A 23,824-nucleotide genomic window follows, 5' to 3' on the forward strand; every position below is an offset into this window, starting at 1 on the left:
CGCAACAATTTCCCTTAAAACCATATAGAAGTGTACAGTGTGGAAACGAATGAGAGTGATGTAATACACTCGGGAGCTACAGATTTGCCTGTAAGTATATTGCGTGTATTTAATTTATTGTAGTAGTTTTTTTTTTTCGGTTAAGAGTAAGTTTGTAAGGGACATGAATAAGCGGTTTCCAACTTAACTTCGGTATACTACACATGTGATCACAAAGTTTCTAAGGTCCTCCCTCCCGGCGACAAATGACAAAAGTCCTTTAATGTGACGCGCAGATGAAAGAAATTAGCCAGAAAGAAAGTAATAATTATTATAATAATCATAGTATAAGTTCGCAAACCTTGAATAGTGGGAGCGGAAGCTAAGGAAAATAAGTCGGCATAAGGTGCAAGCGGAGAAAACCTATATTCCTGTAAACTCGTTTTAGTGTCTCATAAGTTCAAAGTATTCTTTTATTTTTATTTTTGCGGTCTTAATAAGATTACATCATTTGTTTCCGGGTTTAAATAAGCAGAAATTGTATTCACGGCTTGGAAGTGCGTTCAAAGAATTTGCTCCATTTTTTCGGCATTCGATCAGTTCTGGTTTGCGAGACTGCATGCAGCGAAAGGTGACCAAAAGAGATTAAGAAGAAATATATTTTATGGTCTCTTTCATTTTATTTCATTTCAAGTGGTTTGTTTTTCATACACAGCTCTCTTCATAGCGAATAACTTACAACTGTAATTTTTCAAAAGTAATCAGCAGTAGGATACTCGTTTACAATGATCTAATGATTATGAGTGGTAATTTGTACAATCTTGCCAACTTCTCTTTGGAAATCCAAATCGATTTTCCTAACTTCTCCCGGAGACAAACTGTGAAAGGCTAGACAATCATTTACCCGTCCTTGATTGTGAATACCGCAATTTTCTATCTGCCTCACCCGCGAACAAAGGGGAGGGGGTGCAGGGATTTATAGCGATGTGAAATGCCTTCCCCAGGGTTTGCGTGGGAGCTACACAGATCCAAATGATCTGGCGTCGAAAAAATCTAGTTTTTCTTACTCCCCCTTTGAAGCCAACGACGGCCTTGCAATTTTAGTCTCCGCATTTCAGAGTTTTCATTTAGTGCTCTAAATCACCTTTCAATCACACAGAGAGGCCAACAATATGTCCTCTTCACTGTATTTTTCAGATCCCTTCCTCTCATTTCTATCACCGTACGGCTGAGACACTAATTGAGAGAGGAGTTTCTTCTTAAATTTTCCCTCATAAATGAGGTGATTCTTCAAAGTCTTAATCACTCGTCGGTGCTCATGTGCCATTGAACGGTAATAATAGAGTAGGCTCAATACCCCTATCGTAATGGGAAGGAGGAACGCCGCTGTGCGCATGAATCGCAGTGTCGCGTGAATAAACTCGGGCCACCCTGAGACCACGTAGGATAATTCATCAATGATAAATTTCTCTTTGCTGCATTCAGTGTTTTTGAACGGTCCACAATAAGATGTTGGCACTCTTGTCACGCCCCAACCAACGAGCCCTATGGACATCAAAAACGTGACGAGTAAAAGAAGCGCGAAAATAGAACTCAGTTTCGCGCCTTGGAAAGGTTTGTCAGGCAAACGATTGTTGTGAAACAAGCTTAGTTTCTTAACATAGAAGAACACAATCAGTTTTAAGACGCCGATGACGGGGAGAATGGGGCTGAAAAACGTTCCGATCAGAATCAAACACTGCCCATACGCCAAATCGATGACGTTGCGGGAAATGTCGAACTGTGCCATTCCAATTTTGCGAAAACAGCTACAGTGCTTGTAGAGAAGCTTTCTGAAAGTCTCGAAGCCGAGGGTAATGAGCAACACAACAAAGAAATCGACCCAGACAAGCATGTACATCTGCGCTGCAATCTCGTTTTCCCAACATTGTTCGCAATGCGCTGATAGCAGCACCGAGTCATCCTGGATCCGATCACCAAGGTCCTTGTACAGAAGAATCATCAACATCGCAATGGAAGGCAACTTGACGCAAATTCGCCGCAAAAGATTCAGCCCCAATTCAAACTTCGGACCCCAGTCCTCAAAGACGGACAAGAACTCGAACAATGGCGGAAGAACAAGGTTCGGGATTGTAATAGCTAGAGACAGAGAAGATCGAATTAACATTTGCTCAAACTGGTTCCGGCCTTTTTCGGTGACTTTTTTGGAGAAGATGACGCCGAACACGAGCACGAATGACACGTACCAAAGAGCTGGGACTATGAGAACATTGATGGTGATTCGAGTTGCATATAAGACCATTTTCTGCTTCTTTGTCCGGTTTAGAGTTCGTCTCAATCTTTGTTCCTCCTCCAATTCAAAGCAAAAGTCCTTAGCGATAATCTGCTTTTTGTGCATAGCCGCACTCCGTTCACAAATACAGTAATCCCACGCAGAAAACAGCCGGTTGCAAAATGAGTTAAATACGCCCTCGCTTTCGATGTAACCTTGTCTTAAGCCGCTGGATGCATTCTTTACTAAGGTAAGGAGACAGAATAGGAAATACGCGCCCCCAGTCAACAGGTAGGCCAGCGGTAAGAGGTATCTCACCCCTTCTTGGGATATGATAACATCCGACGGGTAAGTACTGTAGAACATGATTGTGTTACTGATCCAGCCTTGCCCAGTAAAGAAGTCTAACACCGCTGTCAGTATGCCGCTGTCCGATTTATTCGAAGAGGAATAAGCAGAGTCGTATCTACAGCTTGTCACGTTGGTTGCGTGACCGTTCGCGTGATTCGTGGGCGTGCCAGAACAGATTACTATGGTTGGCAGAGAAACAAAGCCGAACTCCATCACAAAGACAAATAAATTTAGTAACATGAGCCAACGAAGAAATACAAAGTACGAGACTACACCGCTGCCGAACTGCCCTTCAATTTCTTTGAGATGTCCGCGCCAGAGTTGAAGAGAATAAAGGCCTTCTTTAACAACGATTTCAAAGCGAGTCCATGCCATGGTTACGCTCATCAGCAGAGCTTTCCCTTTCGAAACTCTCTTAGGAGCTCTTGCCTGTAGAGAATCCTTAAACCGGCGTTTAAATGACATCGGTAAAGGGACAGCTTTGAAATTCACTTTCTCTAAGACTTCTTCAGGGAGTGTAGAAAACCCACAGTCGATCATTTGACGGTCGCACACAGGCCCTGGCGAAAATTCGTCGAGCTGCCCTTGCAAATTCCCATCTCTTCTCAAAGCGTCCGTTCGTTGAAGTGTATTTCCAACGCTTCTCCGCTGCATAGAGGCTTGACTCCTCATAACTGTCGAAGCGGAATGGCGAACTAGACGGCTTGGAAGGTCTTGCATGTATGGTCTAGGTTCAACTATACTTTCACTGTTTCCCATTGGATGCATCTCAAGCGATATGGTCTCCATTGTACAGAATTTTCTCAAACTTTAGCCCTTGATGCCGGTTCAGTTGACTACGTTTGAATGCAGAGGAAAAGTATTCACAAAATATGTCATTTGAAACCAAGCAAACATCAGTGATCGCCAGACGGGTAAAAAATTAACTCATGTATTAATTTCACTATCGAATACAGGAAATGACGTGAGTCGGATCACCTTTAACAACAAAAACACTGATTTGAGAAGGAGTAATTGTTTTCGTTTATTTGTTTGTTTCTTTTCTTTGTAATTTTTTTAATTACTTTACGTGTTTCATCAGTATCGAGTACAGTGTTTTTTTTCCTTCATTTTTCAGTTTTGGTGGCTACTAGCCTATTCATTTCGGCTTGATGCCTTTTCTTGGCATATTTCCCTCTTCTGTAGATTTAAGCAATCTATTTCCTTATCTTGGTTTCTATGGAAATATTCCACGGTTTCCAATTGAATATCAGAGAAACCTCCATGACCCCTTCATGATTACAAAAAAAATGGAAAAGGACGGGTAAACATTTAAATTTTTTCACTTGTAATCATATCTTAAAATTCTTAGAAGATTATTTGAGTGCGTGCAAACCATATTATTATGTTAGACTTTTTTCTTGAGAGGAGACTGGGAATAGAAACAGAGTCACGCTGCGCGAGCATAGTTTTGCAACACACCGCTGCAAACCTTGTTTATTTTTATAAACGGTCGTAAACGACACGGCGAAAGCTATTGCCGTGAACCTGTTGGCGGTTTTGATATGCAAATATGGCGGATATAAAAGCACTAGAATACTCAACCTTGAAGGTACGTATAAAGAAGCTTGTAACTGTTCGAGAAAAGTTGTCGCTTTTTGTCTAAGTGAGCTTCATTCGTGCCTGCGATTGTAAAAAAGCCTCTCGAGATGTCGACGCGTTATGATATTAATTCAAAAGCATTGCCAACCGAAATAACGCCAAAAACTCTGATACAAAGTATCGCTTAAGTAAGGGAATTTTAAATTGCTGCTTGTAGTTAAACACTGGCGAATGTTGTAATGTCGATGATGTGATCCATGTGTACATTCTTCTACAGTTACTCTTGTATTTCGCTCGTCGGCGCGCAATATGATGCAGGACTTATTCGCATTGTTTGTCAAAGGCATTCTAGTGAAGTTGGGAAGAAATAATATGCACAAAAAAAGCAATTTTACGCTTAAAGATTTGCAATTCCCAATTTTTTCCAAATTTTACGATAAGTATTTGATGAAAGTTGTTCATTATGTAAAAATTAATGTCCTCTCTAAATCCGAGCCCAACAGGCCAGTGGAAATCGAAAACCAAAAGCCAAAAACTGAGATTGTACCAGTCTGTGGCTAGTTGGCTACCGTTTGTGTCAAGCCCTGCAATCTAAACTGTTTTTTTTCTCACAGTTTCAACTCTCTGACATGTTCCTAGCCAATCAGCTGGCTGAATTTTTTTTTCATACGTACATGTCTTTTTATTGATGAGCAATAATTGTATTTATCTAAATCTTTTTAATTTCTACCTTCAGGTTCCATATGAGATTCTTAACAAAAAGTTTCGAGCAGCTCAAAAGGTGATTGATAGGGAAGTATCACTAGTGGTCAATGCCAGTAATGATTTGACCAATGGTCTCGGCTCAGTGCCAGTCAAGGTGGGCGAGATCACTGGCTTCCTTGATGGAGTTGTACAAAAACTGCAATCACTGAAAAGAAAGGTGAGATGAACACCATGGCGATTGTTACTAAGTCGGGGCTCAACATTAACTTTTCAACTTAGTAGCCATTGTAGTGGCAAGTGACAACCTAAATTTTACAACAATTTCAATTTGTTTATAGCCAAACTGGCTGGTGAAAATTAAAAAGCACTTGCCAAAACTGAATTCCTACTAGTTTGTGGCTAGTTGGCTACTGTTAGTGTTGAGCCCTGTAAGTGCTTGCTACTGGTGAAATTTGCCAGGATAAGAGGTGATTTTCTAACCGTGATTTTTTTGTTGGGGATTGGGTCAGTAAAGCACTGCAGGCATTCTGAGGTTATGCAGTTACAATAATTCCATATTAGACACTATAATTATTTGCACCACCACATCCGAAATATCAGCTGGTAATTTTGCTGGTAACAACCCTACAAGTGTTGACTAAAATAGAACATTTGATCTAAATTTTCATTTACCAGGTGTTAGGGTTAAATCTTGCCTCATTGATATCCCATTACTAAAAGCAGTATGCCACTATCCATAAGAAAAGTAACTAAATTCCTGGAAAAGAAACTCTGAGAAAATGGAATTCCACTACACATTGTACAAATTCTTGCTGATAATCATTTGTAACTGTAACAATTTATTTTATTCTATGTGCATGTAGCTGCACAACAATACTCTGTAAAGCAGAGACTGTAGGAATTTGATTACATTTTGAAGAGTTTGCGAGGTTAATTACAATAAGCTGTCCAAATAGAAAAACAAAAATACACTATTTAACGATTATTCCATGAGTGCGCGTTGGATATGAGATGATAGATAGCCAACAAGGCGCATAGCACCGAGTTGGCTATAATCATCTCATATCCAACAAGCGCGAGTGGAATAATTGTTTTATTAAAAACGTTAAATTAAATAAAATTTTATTCAATTTTTAGCTCCCTTTTAATTTTAATCTGACACGTACGCTTGCCATATTTGTAGATTATGGTATATTGGCTGATATACCATAATGGCTAAGCCAATAAATAGTCTTGAATTGCATTATCCAATGATCTAGTTTTTAATAATTACTTTTAGTCAGAAGAATGTCTTTCCCAAGAAGAAGCTTGTTTACGGCACTGTCGTGCACGTCTAGACCACATCAAAGAGCATGCCAATGGAAGAAAGAGTGCTGAGTTAGTGTGGAAAAAGAAACGACTTGATCGAATGTTAGTGGATCATTGTCTTAGATCTGGGTACTATGAAACTGCTATAAAGCTCGCAAAAGATTCACAAATTGAGGTGAGCTTGTTACAGGGGTCAATTCATTTATATACAAAAAACAGAGAAAACTTTAAGTGATTAAAACATGCCATTCCATCAAATAACACTGTACTTGTATCTCTGAGTCAGTGAAGTAACTTTCCAAAGTCAACAATTTTCAAAGTTATAAAAGGTGAAAGTTTCTAAGGAAACTGTGGTGCTGCATTGGTGGGGGTAACAAGGTAATTGGTTATATCAACTAAGTTTAAATTGTAAATTGGCCACCGTAACAAGTCAAAAAACTAATGTTTCGAGTGTTAGCCCTTCATCAGAACGAAAGGCTAATACTCGAAACATCAGCTTTTTAACTCATTGCAGTGGCTGATTTATAATTTCAACTTAGTTAATATAATCAATTTCAAAGTTGTTATTTTGTAATGTTACCTAATATGACATGATTGCCAGAAAGTATAGTTTGGTCGTGAATTTTCTTAAAAGAAAACAACAAAGGAAGAGTGTCATTAAGGTTGTCGTTGTTGTTGTTGTTGTTATAGTAAGTTGCAGCAGTGCTACATGTATTTGGAGTTAACAGTACATGAAAATGTATCTCATTAAGAGCTCTGCATTTACATGTAACCACTACATGTGAATGCTTTGAATAAGCTGTATTGCTTTATGTAAATTTGTGCAATATATTAATCAGTTTAATTTCATCATTTTCAAGGAATTTGTGGACATTGAGTTATTCCTTATTTCAAGGAAAGTAGAAGAGTCTTTATTGAGGAGAGAAATTGGACCTTGTTTAGCTTGGTGTTATGAAAACAAATCCAAACTGAGAAAATTCAAGGTACTGTTTGTTTCATGAATAAATTGTGATTGCTTAAACTGTTTCTTTGGATTGTTGTATAAATGTACAGCTATAATGCTACCCAACTTGTGTACCTCAGGTACCTCTACACATGACATTGATAAAGAAATTACATTAGAACTTGACTATTTATGAGATGAACTATTCATTTGCCATGAAGGAAATGGAATGAAGAACCAGAGTTCTGGATTTAAAATGTTGTCCAACATTAATGTACATTATCAATTCCCGGTTGATATTGCTGGCCCTGTGTTGAGCTATATGTAGAGAAAACTGACTGTGAATTACTGAAATTAATCAAACTGGGCTACAGCAGTTGTTTTCCGTGACATGCATACTGTTAGAGTTAGTTGATTGTGAACAGACTTATCCTTCTATGCTTACCTAAGTTTCAGGGTTGCCAAATAAGCTCACAGCTGGTGCATTTCACCATCTACTCTGAAAAATGTGCCAGTCATTCCAAATGCCTGTATTCAATTATTTTGAGCCTGGAGACATGACACTTGTGACCCCATAGTGCTGCAAACTTTGTATCACAGTCTGGTTACTTAAAAGTCTTTTTGAGAGTGTTTGTCAGTTCTTGTTGGTTGGCTAAGCACCCCATAGTGCTGCAAACTTTGTATCACAGTCTGGTTACTTAAAAGTCTTTTTGAGAGTGTTTGTCAGTTCTTGTTGGTTGGCTAAGTACTGTTAAGTACTTTGTAATAATCATATTTTGAATTTGTTTGATAGAGTAACCTTGAGTTCAATGTTAGGATGCAAGAGTTTATTGAACTGGTGAGGAGAGGTGACAAAATGGAGGCAGTTAGGTAAGACTTGGAGATCTAGAATGCAAATCTACACTTTATTGTAAATGTCATTGCTTTTAAATATGTTTGAGTATAGTTTATGAGCATGCTCTGTAATGTGAGACTAGATTCTTGAACCTCAACTCTGGAAAGTAGTAACTGTAAAGCAACATTTCATTTCCTCTGCACTCGCTCTTCACGAAGTAAGATTTTCATTACTGGCTTGTATACTGCCTAAGGCATTGTCCAGGAGCACTTATTTTTGGTGTATTATCAGTTGTGCAAGCGTAGATCAAGAATCAGATCATAAAAGTTGACTATGGTGCTAATTTGTTGTCATCAACCTTTTAATGAAATTATACATTTAGAAATTTACCGTAAGTATACTTGTACGGACTATGTCCACAACCAGATCAATATCCTCATAATTACTCTTTAGGTCAGGTTTAGAAAGGCTCTATGACATTTAAAATGTACAGTATGTACACTGTATTTTTTTATGTTGCATGCCCCACGTTTCAATCAGGTATGCAAGGAAACATTTTCCTCCAGCAAATGTTGATGGCACCATGACAAAGGAGATTCAGAGAGCCATGGCTTTATTGGCTTTCAAACCAGGAACAAGCTGCTCTCCTTACAGGGTGAGTTACAATCCTTCTCCTGGTTTTTACATCTACATGGATGTCATCTGGCAAGGCACATGTTGGTGCTCAAAATGTTTTTTTCTTTTTCACTGACTAATTTGGGATTCCCTGCCTCTGTCTATTTTAATTTGTTCTGTCCTGTTTGTACATGGATATAGCTGTTGCTTTGTCCATCTCACCATCCATCTGTTTTTGTTCCCTTCTGTGTCATTGTAGTGTCTATTTATGAGTAACAAAGAGGTGTAGTAATATAAAATGATTAAGACCAAAATGATTTTAATCAAGACATGTAGAGTTAGTTCTTCCAATGAAATGTTCTAATGCTTTTAACCTGGATAAACTACTGTAATATAGTGTGAAACCATTTGAAGATAAATTTTATTTAACTTACAACCTGTACTTTTTTAAATTTTACTGCTGCTTCGAAAAGTAATTTTGAACTTAATTTATAATTATCATGATAGTTAATGCTGATCTCTCATTTTTTTTCTTGTGCTTTTGAGAATTCAGTCTCAACAGAGTTCATTGCACTGTCAATAATATTATTGTCTCTTTTCTGTTAATTTTTTTACAATTTTTTTTTTTTTTTTTTTTTTTTACGTGTATTTCTTTACCCTTGAAACATAATTGCTTGAAAATGTTTATTTACTGGCAGGAATTATTTGATCTGGAGAGGTGGGCACAGCTGGTAATGCAGTTCAGGCGAGAGAATTTCCAACTTCACCAGCTTAATGATCAGTCTGCTTTAGCGGTCACATTGCAGGCAGGATTGTCTGCTCTCAAAACACCGTATCTTTTTTTACTTTTGAGTTTTGTAGAAGAATACTGTCTTTGATATCCACTGTTTTGCACTGTCATGTAAGCTTAGCATGTATAGTATGACCTTGCCATACCTTTGATATCCAGTGTTTTGTACATGTAAGCTTAGCATGTATAGTATGACCATGCCATACCTTTGATATCCAGTGTTTTGTACATGGAACCTTAGCATGTATAGTATGACCGTGCCATACCTTTGATATCCAGTATTTTGTACATGTAAGCTTAACATGCATAGTATGACATTATCCAAATATATCCTTGCTTGTTACAATGATAGGCTTTCAATTTTTTAGTAGCAAATGCACTGTGGGAATGTGCAGGAAAGTTGTGTTTGTTAAGTCTGCCTGTGAGACCAACTTGCCTTCAATGCAACTGCCAGAGTTCATCTTAGTTTCTACAGCCTGGAACAACAAGGAGTAATAATTATTGCTTCCCCTCCTGGTCAGCAGGTTATGCTTTGAACAGCAACTCTTTACCTCCTAACATCAGAATGTATATTCTCCGTACTGTTTTCTATAGACTTCCTATGGTGTTGACAAGGAGAATTTGGTTTAAAAAAAGCAAGGGCCTCTTTGGCTGGTGATCATTTTCTTCATTCTCATGACCTTAATGTTTGATTTAGCAGTGATATTGTGAAGAGAAAATCATTATAAGCTTGTCATTTTAAAGCAGTAAACGTTTATGTCCCATGTGATTTGTACATGAATGTTGCCCCCCTCCCCCCCCCCTCCTTTACAGTGCCACCATTTTTAAAATTTGTTCCTTTTGGACAGCCTATGGATTCCCTTGTAAATTTGTGCCCTCCCTAATTAAAAACAACGTTGCAACCCTTCAAACTCCCATAAGTGACCAAGACAGAATTTCTTCCCGTTACAATATCAATACAGTATCAAGCACACAAGTGATGAGAATAATGGAAAAATAATATCAATGAAGGGACAATTGGTTGATCCAATACCAAATTCTCAGAAGTAACATCATGAGAACTGTATGGCAAACAGTAAGGAGAATGACTCGTGAAATCTTGGGTCAGGGAGTGAAAAGGTTGACAATGTCCTCTACCCTCTGTCCATAAGGTGGCTATTTCAGAGATTCAACTAACGGTAGCCATTTCTATGCATGAAATTTCATACCTTTGGAATATGTTATGTAATTCTTGACCCAGACGTTTGTCAGTCACTGTTATCAAGAGGGTCACAAGAGCTCCGAGTGTCCTGTCTGTAGCCATCCTCTGAACATCTTGGGGCGTCCTCTTCCGTACGCCCACTGTGCTCAGTCCAGACTGGTGTGCCCCATGTCAGGGCATATTATGAACGAGAACAACCCACCCATGGTGTTACCCAATGGATACGTGTATGGAGAGAATGTAAGTTTGTATATGTTCGTGATTGCCGTCTGAACTCAACAGCCAAAAGCACTCAGAGTTCTTGAAACGAAAAAGGACACTTTATTCAATTTTCGGGACATACCTTTCTGCTGAACACACTGCTTGCCTTTGAAATCGGTAAGAGAAGCGAAAACAAATCGAAATCTAGGTAGGTAGCTATCTGTGAAAGGAGACAAAAGTAGCGAAGGGAAATTCGAGACTTTTGGAATATAATGCTTTTGGATATCCTGATGATTTACCATTCTGTTTAGTGCTTTACCAAAGAAATTGTGCGCCTGCAGAACATCCTGACATGTTGCTTCTTTAGTTGTTTGTAACGCGTGTGGGACAACTTGGTTCTGACAGCCTGAAAGCACGTGACCTAGTCATGCAAACATCCGCATATGCGCAGATGTTGGGCTGCTGTGTTTATGCTATTTGGAGCTTCACGCAACTTGTTTAGGCTTATCACTGGTTGTCTCTAACAACCAAGGAAGCGCTACTCAGCCATTGTTATTTTCATGTAGCATGCATAAACGTCTGGTTAGTTTATAGAATGTTAGCCTCTCTGTTTTTTTTTGTTTTTTTTTTTTTTGTTTTTTTTTTGTTTTTTTTTGTTTTGTTTTGTTTTAATTGTGTAGACTCTTTAGTATTTGTATTATGATTTGTTTTTTTTTTGTTTTTTCTTTTACGCTTTCCCTCTCTTTTTAAGGCTTTACGGGGAATGGCGAACGAGAACGATGGCCGTGTGACTTGTCCTAAGACAAAGGAGACTTTCCGTGTGGAACAAGCTGACAAAGTTTACGTTATGTAAGCAAAACAGAAGAACCTTTTCTTCAGAACTGTCAGGAGTGACATCAAAATACTGCAGGGTTTTGTAATGCTCTCGCTGTATCACCTAATTTGGAAGAATGATCAACTCATCCAAAGAACAAAGTTTGAAGATTGTCGTGGACAACTGCTTTGACATGAAAAGAACAATCATACTTTAAAGAGCTACGCAATTAATTTTAGTCGTACCAGCAGATGTTTGTACAGGGGTTTTCAGAGGTTTTCATGACCACTTTTTCCTTAAGCGGCCGCCGCTGGCTTACTAGGCGGTCGTAAGGCGAAACCCAAATACGAAGGCCTGCTCATGGGACTAAACACACGATGATAAGAGGTTTAGCGGTAGACCATCGATTTCTGACCTTTCTTGAAACCCCTTTTTTATGTCCATGCCTTTTTCTGTGAAATTTTTTTTTCTTCGAGCTATGCTCTTAACCCTTTCATTCCCAAGATCTTTTTAGTAATTCTCCTTACTGTCTGCTATACAATTCTTACAATGTTAGTTTGGAGAATTTGGTATTGGATCAACCAATAATCCCCTAATTGATATTTTTCTGTATTCTCATCACTTGTCTGCTTGATATTGTATTGAAATTGTAAGGAGAAAGTCTGTCTTGGTCACTCATGGGAGTTTGAAGGGTTGATTGTAAAATGGTTTGTTGTTATTTGTTTTTAGCTTTTAGTATTGTTACCATCATCTTTTCAAATGAAAAACTTAACATGTGCCGGTGACTTTCGTCTATTTGAGGAGCGTAAATTTAAATTTGCCGGTAGAAAATGTTATACCAGCAGGTTAAGGTTGAAAGTCTCATTTCATTAAGGAATTCTTCAGGTTTTGTGATAATCAAATGCAGGAAGGAAAGTTGAAAAGACTCGGGCCTTAAAGGGTGGTTTTAACCGAACCTCGAAATTGTACCAATTGCTGTTGACTAGCTAGGATAATTTCGTCTTAAAGTTGTATTCATGCCTTGAATTATTTTAGATTAAATTAAAATTGAATCGAAATGATTTGTTCCAGATTTAGGTGCTGACCATTTAACAAACGTATTTGAGACTGCACCAATGAAAGTCCTTTTTCTTCTCAAAATTCTAATATTACCCTGGTACGCTACTCCTATTTTTACAACAACGGAATACTTCTCAACGATAGATATTGTAGAGGTACGCGGTGGAAAGAAATAGGTGAGCAGCGCAGTAAAATAAACACTCCCATGGTTGGGGGTCCGTTTGTCAACCATTTAGACGCTGTATCATAGGGGCGACATCTTTTTTTTTTTTTATGGTGCGCTGCCAAATCAAAACAGACTAACGAGAACGTATATTCTCTACATACAACTGTGCATAATCACATGCCTTACGTGAAAAGTTCATCAAGAAAGTAGCCTAGGGCTGATGTGGAAAATTCAAATCTTTTGTTTACTGACGAATTTCCTTGTTTGTATTAAGTACAAACTAATCATTAACTGTGAAGATGTCGGTATACTATTGTGTTAGGCGAGGTTTTAACATCGGATGTTCACAGTGGGTTAGTTAATTCGAAGAACTGGCGTGAAGCTTTTTTTATCTCGACGTGCGGTGGCCACGACCATAACATAGCTCCATTTTCTGCCTTTAAAAGCACACACAACCCACAATTCCTCTATTCGCTCCGACGAAGGGCTAACGCTCGAAACGTCAGCTTTTGTAATCATTACGGTGGCTCATTTACCATTTCAACTTTGTTGATATATCCAAATTATTTTCCTTCAAGTATCTTACTCAGTTAACGACGTTTAAGCATTTTTGATAACGATAGAAATTAAAGGCATCTTTAAGCTTCCTGACAATCGACCAGCTACCTAGCCTCCTACGCAGACGTTCTTTGGGCTCGTCAAGATTGCGTGACGAGCCTAAAGAACGTCTGCGTAGGAGGCTACCAGCTATCAGGCGGCTTGTTTTCTCAGTTAATAAAGCACTGGACCGGTATCACAGAAGTCATGAGTTCAACTTATTTCCACTACTTCTTAAGTAGTGTTGATTACTGCGATGATCAGTCATCTTTACTCATTGATCCCCGTTTCTAAGACGTATATGATTTTCATATATTCACAGTCGTTCCTTAATCTTCAGTCGTAATGTGATAAAAGCGCGCTCCCAAGGCCTGGCGAAGCGCGGCGAGAACTTAATCTAGGCTAGCAAAATTCAACCTGCAGTTCCAGTTCCCTCAAGATTAACCGAGTAGACCCGATTTTACCACATCCCAAACAGCAGTACGTTCATTCCCCATACTGTTCTCTACAGACTTCTTGGAGTTTGAAGTTTATTTATTCATAAACACATAGCAGTTCAAAAAAAAGAATTGCGTATTATTTTACTCACATAATACAGATAGTAAAATTAAGTAATTTAGATATTAACTACTCAGTTATTAAAAGATTCAATCGGCTAAAAAAAAGGGGGAAAGCTAAGATGAGTTCGCTTTAAAACATGAGGAAATAAAACTATTCTTAAAACGACTGGTTTTGATGCGTTGTACATTAAAAGGTCGCGCACGCCTTACCAAGTAGGTAGTTTCATGCGCTGCTGGTGTTATCTTTTGAAGACGGTGATTGTTGTCATTTACAGTTTTGTCGAAAAGTGGCTCACAAATTTCGTCGTGATGGATGGCTAATTCTTAAAATTTCATAATATTCAAGGCCTCATGATAGCTATGACCTGGACAGATGATGGACATTGCTCTCTTCTGTACGTGTTCTAATTCTCGCATTAAATATTTAGGCAAACAATAGTGAAAAACCGGTACTGCATAGTCCATGATTGATCGAATGCAAATAGAATAAAAGAGCCCTAGATAGTACGAGCAACTTTGGCTCTCTTAAGTTGAATCAAGAAATATAATCTCTTAGAGGCTTTTTTAACTATTTCATTAATATGGGTATTCCAGGTCAAATTACTGGAGATATTAAGACCCAAAAGCGTTACATTTTCTACCACTTCTAAAGCATCGCCATTGATGAGAATAGGCTCAAATCCTTGCTGGAACTTTGAAAAGGATATTCGCATCTCTTTACAGTTTTCATTGCTTAATTGGACTCTATTTTCCAGGGACCATTGTATTACTCTATCTGTATGACGCTGTGCGTTACTAAGCTCCCCTTTTGCAACCTTCTCGGAGATGGTGGTGTCATCTACATATTTCCATAAGCGAGCATTTTCGACACTAGATCGTTGATCATAATTAAGAAAAGCCAAGGCCCTACTGATCCCCACTCAGATAGACATCTCTCACCTAGTTTGATTCTTTGAGATCTGTCTGACAAAAAGTCAATAACCCAATTAATTACGCTATTTGGCACGTTTAACTTACGTAACTTCTTTATAAGGATGCTATGGTCAAACAGAAAAGGAGAATTTGTTCAACACTTAAGAGCTTCATTAGATGGCGATCATTGCGTTATTTTAATGCGAAAGGGAAGGGTGAAGTGGACAGTAGGATGGGTCTGATCTGTGCCCGCATCATAGAGGTCTTACTTTATTGTGACATTTAGGCGATAGCGCCCCTACTTACAAGCGGAGTAATCTGTGTTGGTCGTGACGCCTTGCTTGAAGCTTTATCTTTAGCCATAACCGCGGGGTAATTCGTCATCGCCTGGTGGGGCAACCAAAGGGTAGCAGCGCCATCGTATGTTTCCTGAAACGGTGACTCTGCCAGCTGTATAACACAGGATTAATTGCAGAATTAATAGTGACCAACACGATGCTTGTCGTGTGTACGGCGGAGTACAGTTGCTGTGTGCTGAATGAAGAGAAGACGTATACTATCAGGACCGGTGACCAACAGATCGAGTAAATCACGCTTACGGTGACCACAAGTCGAGCGGAGTTCTTGGTATAGCGTAGCTTGCTCTGTTGGGTTATTGCCGATGTAACCGAAGGACGAAACCACAACTTGTAAACTAGCTTAGAATACAAGTAAGACATGATGGAAATCGGTAAAACACCGTACACAACGGCACATAGTGGGCTGTGAACTTTCGCGAAATTCGCAGTAGGCCATCGGAACAAGCAGAACTCGCTGACAGGGTCATAACGAGCATACAGGAAAAGGGGAAAGTTCCATGATGCAGCGAACAGCCAGCCGAACACGACAACATGTTTTAATTTGGCAGTTGTGACTCGCTTGCTCTCGTCGTAGGGGAATTTAATTACGAGATAGCGCTCCAGCGCTATGCATACCAGGGAGAAAGCGGACGCAAGAGCACCGACCCATACAAATGCTTCCCCTGTAAACAATTGGCACACCAAATCACCGGTTCTTCCTTTCGGATGCGTGAACAGAAGAGGGAAGATGTAGCGCACCGCGATGAAAATCGCCACGGTTATATCCGAAGCGGCTAGGTTGACCAAGAGGTAGTTCATTGGGGTACGCATTATTCGGTTTCGGTAGACCACCAGGCAAACCAAGGTGTTGCCAATAAGGTCGGCAATTACTAAGAAGCAGAAAGCGGCAGTAATACCAATTTGCGCGGCCTCTGAGTATTTGTAAAGCGACATCCTCGTAGCTGCGTTTCAGCTAAAGTTTAAGAACACAGACTTACGTTAGGGAAATAATCATTTATAGCGTACATGTTACTGGAAAGTGGAGCATTGATTTAACATAAGATAGACAAAAGAAAGTTCGAATATTGGACTAACATGCGTAGGAATATTGAATATAGGCTACCCCTAGCACTTGTTGATCAACCTTTTTAATCAAAGTGCCTTACTAAAGCTTGAAGAGTCAACTGTTGTTGTCTGTTTTGTTCTTTGTTTGTTTTTTTTTTAAAGTCACAAATAATGCACAAGTTCCCTCTTACGACGAAATACGTATTTTTTTAATAATATGATGTTTACGTGTGCATAGCAATTTTTATTTTATATCTGTGAATACGCAATTCAGTTCATGCTGCGAAGTATTTACCAATAAAGTATCTGTCTATCTATCTACCTATCTATCCATCTATCTATCTATCTATCTATCTATCTATCTATCTATCTAACCATTGCGTAGTTTTTTTGGCAGATTTAGTTACAGTTTTGAATGATTGGTAACAAGACTTTGTTTCGTCCAATTTTGTCTGTATATACCGTGTAATCAAATATCGCCCTGCGGTCGTCTGATTTTGTTCATCATTCGTTTGATTACAAACCGAATTAAGCGAAATGAGGTCCTATTTATCGTTATTAATTATTGGCTTCGCTGGCAGGTACGTTTGTTTCAAGCTAAGTAAGTACTTTATTTATTTGCACTTATCGCGCCTAAAATGATAAGATAATTTGTTTTTTTTCAGTGACTGTGGAGTGAAATTTGAGTGCCTTTTGATCAGCTGACGTTCTTTCACATGGTTTGAATTGATCAGCTTTTTTTCTCATCCCCCTTTAAGAGGAAAGCAACAACAAGTGAACAGCAAAAAAAAAAAAAAAAAAACAATAACAAATTGCTTGTGATGACTGTGATCGTAACGTATATTGTAATTTGATTATTTGATGCAATTTTGCTGAAAAGACATCTGTTTTAATCATACTGATTAGCGGATGAAAGCCAGGAAACCGGCGCAAAAGAATTGTTTGATGTCATCTCTCGATTAATGACCGACGGATTTCATTCATAAGATTTGAATATCTTAATTTACGTTTGTAATGTTTAATTTTACATAGGGTGAAAATAAAAATGTTTATCAAAACCATACTTCCTCCATTTCACAAAGATCCATTAATGTTTCTAAAAAGGAACAAAAAGAGGTGATAAACGAGGAAAGGAAGGAAAAGAAAAATACTAGTCTAAATTTTATCAGGAAGCTTCAGTATTTCCCCAGCCATGTGCTTGAGATTCACGAACAGGACAAAAGCCGAGGGTTTTAAATTAGGGTTCATTTTGATTCATCTGCTGAAATATAAACCCACCTGCAAGTGACGTTCACGTATCATGATCACAGTTATGAATACTCATGAATCACGGTCTAGCGATGTAGAGTGGGTTCTAATCGTCAGATGCATATATTTCACCATACTTCAGTTCATTAATGATATTAAAGACTGAAAAATCATAATTTTGTCACACTGCCCTCACTTGCAGTTGTGATCTAACCCCTTTGATGAATCGAAAACACCGTATAAAAACCCTTTTATCTTCCTTTATACTGAGAGAAAAAAGAACGCTCTATTCTCTAAGATATTAGTAAGAACAGAAAATACGGTGCGTGGGAGTACCTACCGGCCGTTGATTAAGAGATAAAAGCAAAGTACAGCCTGCCTTCGACAGAGTTTGTAAAATATGCACGGCTTTCCAAAATATACTATAATTTGGCTCAGTAAAACGAAACATCTACTTGCCTAAGACTTTTTCTGAAATCTGATCCTTTTTGACAGACACCGGATCTTTGATATCCAGTCAAATTAATTGCAACCAACTCACCTTTTGACAATTTAGACATTTTAAAGTCATCGTACGCATCCTGGTAATTAAAAATGTGAACGCGTTCACATTTTTAATTACCAGGATGCGTGGGAACGTAGTTATTGAAGGGTTTAGAAGAACACATTATGTTAATAAATTCGTTGCAGCCAACTGAATAAGCATATCTTACGTTTATTCGGCCTTGCGATTCTTGAAAATTTCATTTTCTCTTATGTTTTTTGCTACGTCAATAACTTGAAAAATGTCGAGTTCCTTCCTGACCTAAAGTTCATATCGTTGCGAAAAGAAATGAAAAAAAGATGGCAAAACGTGCTAATTTTCGTTACAGAAATAATACATTTCCAGAGAACATGAGCTCATTGTCTTTTTCTATATCTAGTCTCCATTACTGGGGCTTTGAGGTTCTCACGGTTACTCAGACAAGCTAAACAATGCTGCCTACGTTGGAAAACAACGGTACGTTTTCCATGAAGCTCTAATTAAACATCGTTTAGAAAAAATTTTTAATTGAAGAGAGAATTGAGAAAGTTTTATATCATTGTACCTGTATCCGTACCTCCAGCTTTGATTAACTCTTGTCAAAGAAGTTCTGGTTAAAAGTATTTTTTTTTCCTACCTTCATCTATTTGGTTTCGTTGATAACTTTTGCTTTTAAGGGCACCTGTCTTCTTTGATAACAGAAATGATGCCTGTCAAGATTATTAATGGTCTACCGTTTGTTTTTTGCTAAGATTTTTCGCCATTTTCTGGGTGCGATGGTGCATAAATTTATTTACTTGCAGAATTTCTATGCAAACAAACTGTCACTGGAAAAAAAAAGGTATTTGAATACAAATTGTTAGTATTGAGATATTGAAAATTTATGGTCGAGTTTGATGTGTCAATTCATTGAGTGTCTTTTTGAGACAATTGCGAAGGAGCAAAAGTTCTGTTTTAAAATTGAGTTCAGGGTCCGAGAAAGCTGGGGAGAGAAGAGTCCAAAAATTCTTAGAACTAATCGGCAGGGTGTGAAAAAACCATGGATATAATTAGGAAAGATTTCAGATGTTTAAAATACTCTCCGTGTTAAGCCCTTTGTAGTCACCCTTTTCAACAAAAGCTTTACCACTTTCTAATTCGTGCATCCTTGATTAAGCGATTAAAATGTTTGTGCTCATTCTATTTCGCGCAACAAGAAAGTAACTGGAAATTATACGTCAGTGGTCTGTTATGTGTAAATCATCCTTTTTTTCTGTCTTCTCTTCTGTCCCTTTTTTCTCCTATGTTCTTTAACCTGATATTGAGACATCTACATAATAGAGAGATTTAGCACCGCGTTTACATGAAACGGCAAGCCCTTTCACGCGCGTTTCACATAAAATAGCGTGAACCTTGTTGCTTCAGCTTCGAGTAAGCTCACGTCATGGTGGATTTGAAGGCGCCTCTGTTTGACTTACAAGGAATATAGTCTTGGTGAACCTTTTCCGGCAATTAGCTGCTAGTATGAGGGAAAAAAGTGGAGAAAATCTTACGTCCACAGAAAACGCGAAACAGGTTACTTTCACGTAGAAACGGGAAAGTGCAACCGGAAAACGCGAAGAAATGGCGGAAAAAACACGGTCACGTGGTCACTCTTGCCGTTCACGTTTCATGTAAAGGCGGTGCTAAATCTCTCTATCATTAAGAACAGCTTGTCTCAGGAGCAAATTTCAAGCCCTTTCACGCGCGTTTCACATAAAATAGCATGAACCTTGCTGCTTTAGCTTCGAGTAAGCTCACGTCATGGTGGTTTTAAAGGCGCCCTCGTATGACTTAGAAAAAATAGTTTTTGGCGCCCTGTTTCCGGCAATTTTAATTTAAGTTAAAAATTCGTAACGCTACTCCTGTCTGAGCCGAAAAAGGGAAAAAAAATCTTACGTACGCGTCAAACGCGAAAAAGATTACTTTGACGTAGAAACGGCAAAGCGCAACCAATAAACGTGAGATAGATAGATAGATAGATAGATAGATAGATAGATAGATATTTAAATGGCCATATACGTTGCAGCCCGAAGGCATGAATTGCATATATACAAACCGGATTAAACTGAGATAATGGGTACATAACATTAAATACTTACATATGATGCACGATCCTCGCAGTAGATAGCGCTATTTAAGCAATAGCGAAAATCAGACCTGAAACAAGTCAGGCCTGTACGGGATTCGAACCACTGACCTCTGCGATACTAGTGCAGCGCTCTACCAATTGAGCTAACAAGCCAACTGGGAGCAGGCCGTCAAGTTGATTCGTAATAAACCGTAACGTAATAGAACGTAATAAATTAAATACTTAAATATAAAAGTATGTGAAAAAGGGATAAAATACAATAAAGGGACTTAGAAAAACCTACGTATTAATATCAACGGTACAGGATTTTATAATAAAACTGTTTCTAAAACGATCTGTCTTGCATTTGGGTACGATGAAGCGCCTATTGCACCTCAGGGTATAACGTGACGAACCGCTAAGTTGAATTAACTTGTTCAGACGGTGTTCAGGGTCCTTTATAATGGTGTCGAAAGTATTATTACATAGCCCCAAGATGAAATCTAGTTAATAATACACGTGGCGACTAAGTTTAAATTTAAGATAAGCAACTAATTTAAATTTAAACTGTCACTTCTGAAGGTGTATGTCGAAACATACGAAACGTCAAGTAAAGTTTACTAATCTTGTTTTCCAACATGCGTTTTACTGTCATGTTTGTAACTGCAGTTTGTATGCTATTTCTTGTCAAGCTACGATGGCCAAAGAGAAAGAATGTTTATGATATTCTGAGCTCCTTACACTTTTCGCGATTGAGTTTGAATCTATTCAGCAGGGACCACTCCACGACCCTATCCGCGATATCCTGGGCATTTAAAACTGCACTTGCTCTTGGTAACGACTTCTGATGCCGTCGTATCGTCAACGTACTTCTATACATTTGCTAAATTAATCATCAACGACTAAGTCATTTAGAAGTACAAGAAACAGCCATGGGCCTAATTTAGTTCCCCGAGGGACCCCGGAGGAGTGAAAAGAATGGCGGCAAACAAGGTCACGTGGTCACTCTTGCCGTTCACGCTTCACGTAAACGCGGTGCTAAGTCGCTCTAATAATTCCTAACAATCGAGCGCAAGGAAAGTACTAGGGAATATTGGCCTGCGATCGTGGAAGTGCGGACCGAGCGCAGCAAGGTCCGTACAAAAACGATCGAGGGTCAATGTTCTCCAGTACGTCTCGAGCAAGTGAGATTAGGAGGTGTTTTATTACATGGCACTCAGACCAAACTTGTTTATTTTGAATTTTTCGGCTTTGCGAACTAAAATAAACGGCTTACGACCGTTACCGTGGAAACAGTCCTCTTTTCAAGATACGGACCAAGCAAGAACCAATCAGAACGCTGGGATTTACCTCAGGACTAGCTTGCATTGCCATCTAGTATGTACATAAAGACAAAGTTGGAGGTCCGGACAAGAAAATATTTATCTCGAAGTTATGATTTTGATCAGGGATCAACTTTACAGTGCTTTAGTTTTCGCTCGCGTTTAGGAAAGTAATGATATTATTATTATTATTAGTAGTAGTAGTAGTAGTAGTATTATTATCAGTATTATTATTATTATTATTATTGTTCTAGCTTAAAAAGAATAGTTTATTTTATCACAATAAAAAATATCAGATATGTAGGTTTAGTTGCTAGCAATAAATATGTAAGTATTAATGCGTGTCTGAATTTACCGAAATGTCACAATCTCGCCTGGCAACCATGTGATGCTTCTTGAGCACGTGCTATATTCAAGATGGCGGCGTTTTCCAATGTTCCCATCGTATTGATGTGAATCTTCGTTCGAAACAGAATGCTTCCACATATAAAACAACAACACTGAGAACCATACTGAGAACGATATTACTAATTTTCTTTTATTTTCGGGTTTTATTTAAGGATTACTATCCGTGATATCAAACAACAGCGAAATGAACAACCTGAGTCTCACGAGTCAACATTTTACGAGTTTATTCCTTGCGATTTACTCAAGATGTTACTTTTTTTCGAGTTTAAACACTCGATAAAGTCTCGGGCGACATGACTTAGGATTTCGGGCGACATGACTATGAATTTCGAGCAACATGACTCTGGTTTCAGACGACATGACTTCGGGCGAGATGACTTTCCGACGACTCGACCGTAAATCCTCTCCGCCATAACAATAGCATACATATTCTCTATATTGTTTTCTATAAATTCCCTAAAGTACAGAGGAGGAGAATTTGATCAATGATCAATGGCTGTTTTAGCTGGTGATGCTTTCCTCTCCTCTCGTGACCTTAATGTTTGATTCAGGGAGAGAGGACACTTTTTTTGAAATTTTTTGTTCGTGTCAACTGTATTAAGCTTGATGAAAGTTACTAGTTCCTTTTTATTTTAGGTGATTAGTTAATTAAGCCACGTGAAAATCGAGCAAGGAAAAGAAATGAACATAAAAACCTGATGAAATAATTATTTAACGTTAGTTCAGAGCCCATTTTAAACTGTTCCGGGAAAGTCACATATGAGACATTCAGGTGTTTCCTCATTATTGCACTGCGCATTCTGTGCCGGGCATAAAAATCAAGTAGTAGGTCGAACAAGCGCGCGCGCATTCTGAGAAAATGGTATCGTTTCTCAATCAGTGGACTAGGTAAAGAGGTACGATGGTCTCTTGAAGGGGCAAGGGGACCTATATTTTTTATTGCATAATTTTGGTGTAAAAAAGATTCCCTTGGAATTGGAGAAATTAAAAACTTAATCTAAGGGAAAAAAAGATATAGCTAAAAGCTCGCACGAAGCCCGTTACTTGAGGATGCAAATTATGACCTTGAAAGCAACGACTCAAGGAACCTTTTTTTATTGATGTCTATTGAAACTGCGTGATTTTCCACAAAACATATACCAAATTATTCCGTACGTTCGAGGCTTCCTACCCATAAGGATTTTTTTAAGTTTTGCTTTAAAACCCTTGCTTCTAGCTACCGTAAAATGTACCGTGAGCCGATGAAATGACGCGCGTGATTAGGCATAAATGGCGTACAGGCATAAATGGGGTAATTTTGGCGCATCATAGGTCCCAAAGAGGTACGGTGACCGATCATTTTTATTGTATTCTCCGAAAAATACATTGTTAGGGTACAATTAAAGAAAATTAAAAAAAAAACTGTTCAAGAATTGTTTTTCCTTAGGAATCACCTTATGCAACGCATGCTTTTAGGAAACTTTCCGTAAGGGCTAAGTCATCGCAACATCTAATTAATGCAATTGCAATTACTAAGATTTTAATTTGATGTTCTTTGTGCTTCACAAGCTCATGTACTTCTCGACCTCTGTGAATCATTAGAGAGCTTAAGCACCAGACGTTCCTGAGGTAACGAAGGCCTACCGGAAGTCATTAGAGGAACTATGTACATACTACGCATGTCATGACGTTCGCGTGGTCACGTCGCAGACGCCAGAACGCCACTTTTCAGGTTGAAGGTAGGACGCCACAAAAATATGCTGTTATTTTGTTTATAGGAGATCAATTGTTGACTCAAAACCATAAAAAGCTCTTCTGCTTTTCATTAAATGATTAAAAAACGTTTTCGTAGCGCGTAAAGTGGTTTTTGCTTAATCGATAGATTAAACGGGATTCGACAATGGCAGACAATTTTCTCGCCAAGCCTGGGTGAGTTAAGTCATTTGATTTCATGTCCATTTGA

At 38.4% G+C, this 23,824-nt stretch overlaps 2 protein-coding genes and 1 pseudogene across 2 annotated transcripts; 1 reads left to right on the plus strand and 2 right to left on the minus strand.

The window, feature by feature from the left end:
• Positions 1 to 434: 434 nt before the first annotated feature.
• Positions 435 to 3,665, minus strand: LOC111330306 (transmembrane channel-like protein 7). The gene has a single exon (XM_022935144.2). The coding sequence runs from the start codon at positions 3,389 to 3,391 to the stop codon at positions 1,127 to 1,129; it is 2,265 nt and encodes a 754-aa protein (XP_022790879.1). The 5' UTR covers positions 3,392 to 3,665; the 3' UTR covers positions 435 to 1,126.
• Positions 3,666 to 4,064: 399 nt separating this feature from the next.
• On the plus strand, positions 4,065 to 11,771 carry LOC111330330 (E3 ubiquitin-protein transferase MAEA). Its single transcript, XM_022935171.2, has 9 exons — positions 4,065 to 4,193; positions 4,920 to 5,105; positions 6,168 to 6,371; positions 7,057 to 7,179; positions 7,933 to 8,009; positions 8,515 to 8,629; positions 9,288 to 9,421; positions 10,631 to 10,820; positions 11,533 to 11,771. The coding sequence occupies exons 1-9, from the start codon at positions 4,155 to 4,157 to the stop codon at positions 11,632 to 11,634; spliced, it is 1,170 nt and encodes a 389-aa protein (XP_022790906.1). The 5' UTR covers positions 4,065 to 4,154; the 3' UTR covers positions 11,635 to 11,771.
• Positions 11,772 to 15,045: 3,274 nt separating this feature from the next.
• On the minus strand, positions 15,046 to 16,279 carry LOC111330327 (neuropeptide Y receptor type 2-like; annotated as a pseudogene).
• Positions 16,280 to 23,824: the final 7,545 nt, after the last annotated feature.

The sequence above is a fragment of the Stylophora pistillata genome, chromosome 1 (assembly GCF_964205215.1).
Source record: "Stylophora pistillata chromosome 1, jaStyPist1.2, whole genome shotgun sequence".
NCBI lineage: Eukaryota > Metazoa > Cnidaria > Anthozoa > Scleractinia > Pocilloporidae > Stylophora > Stylophora pistillata.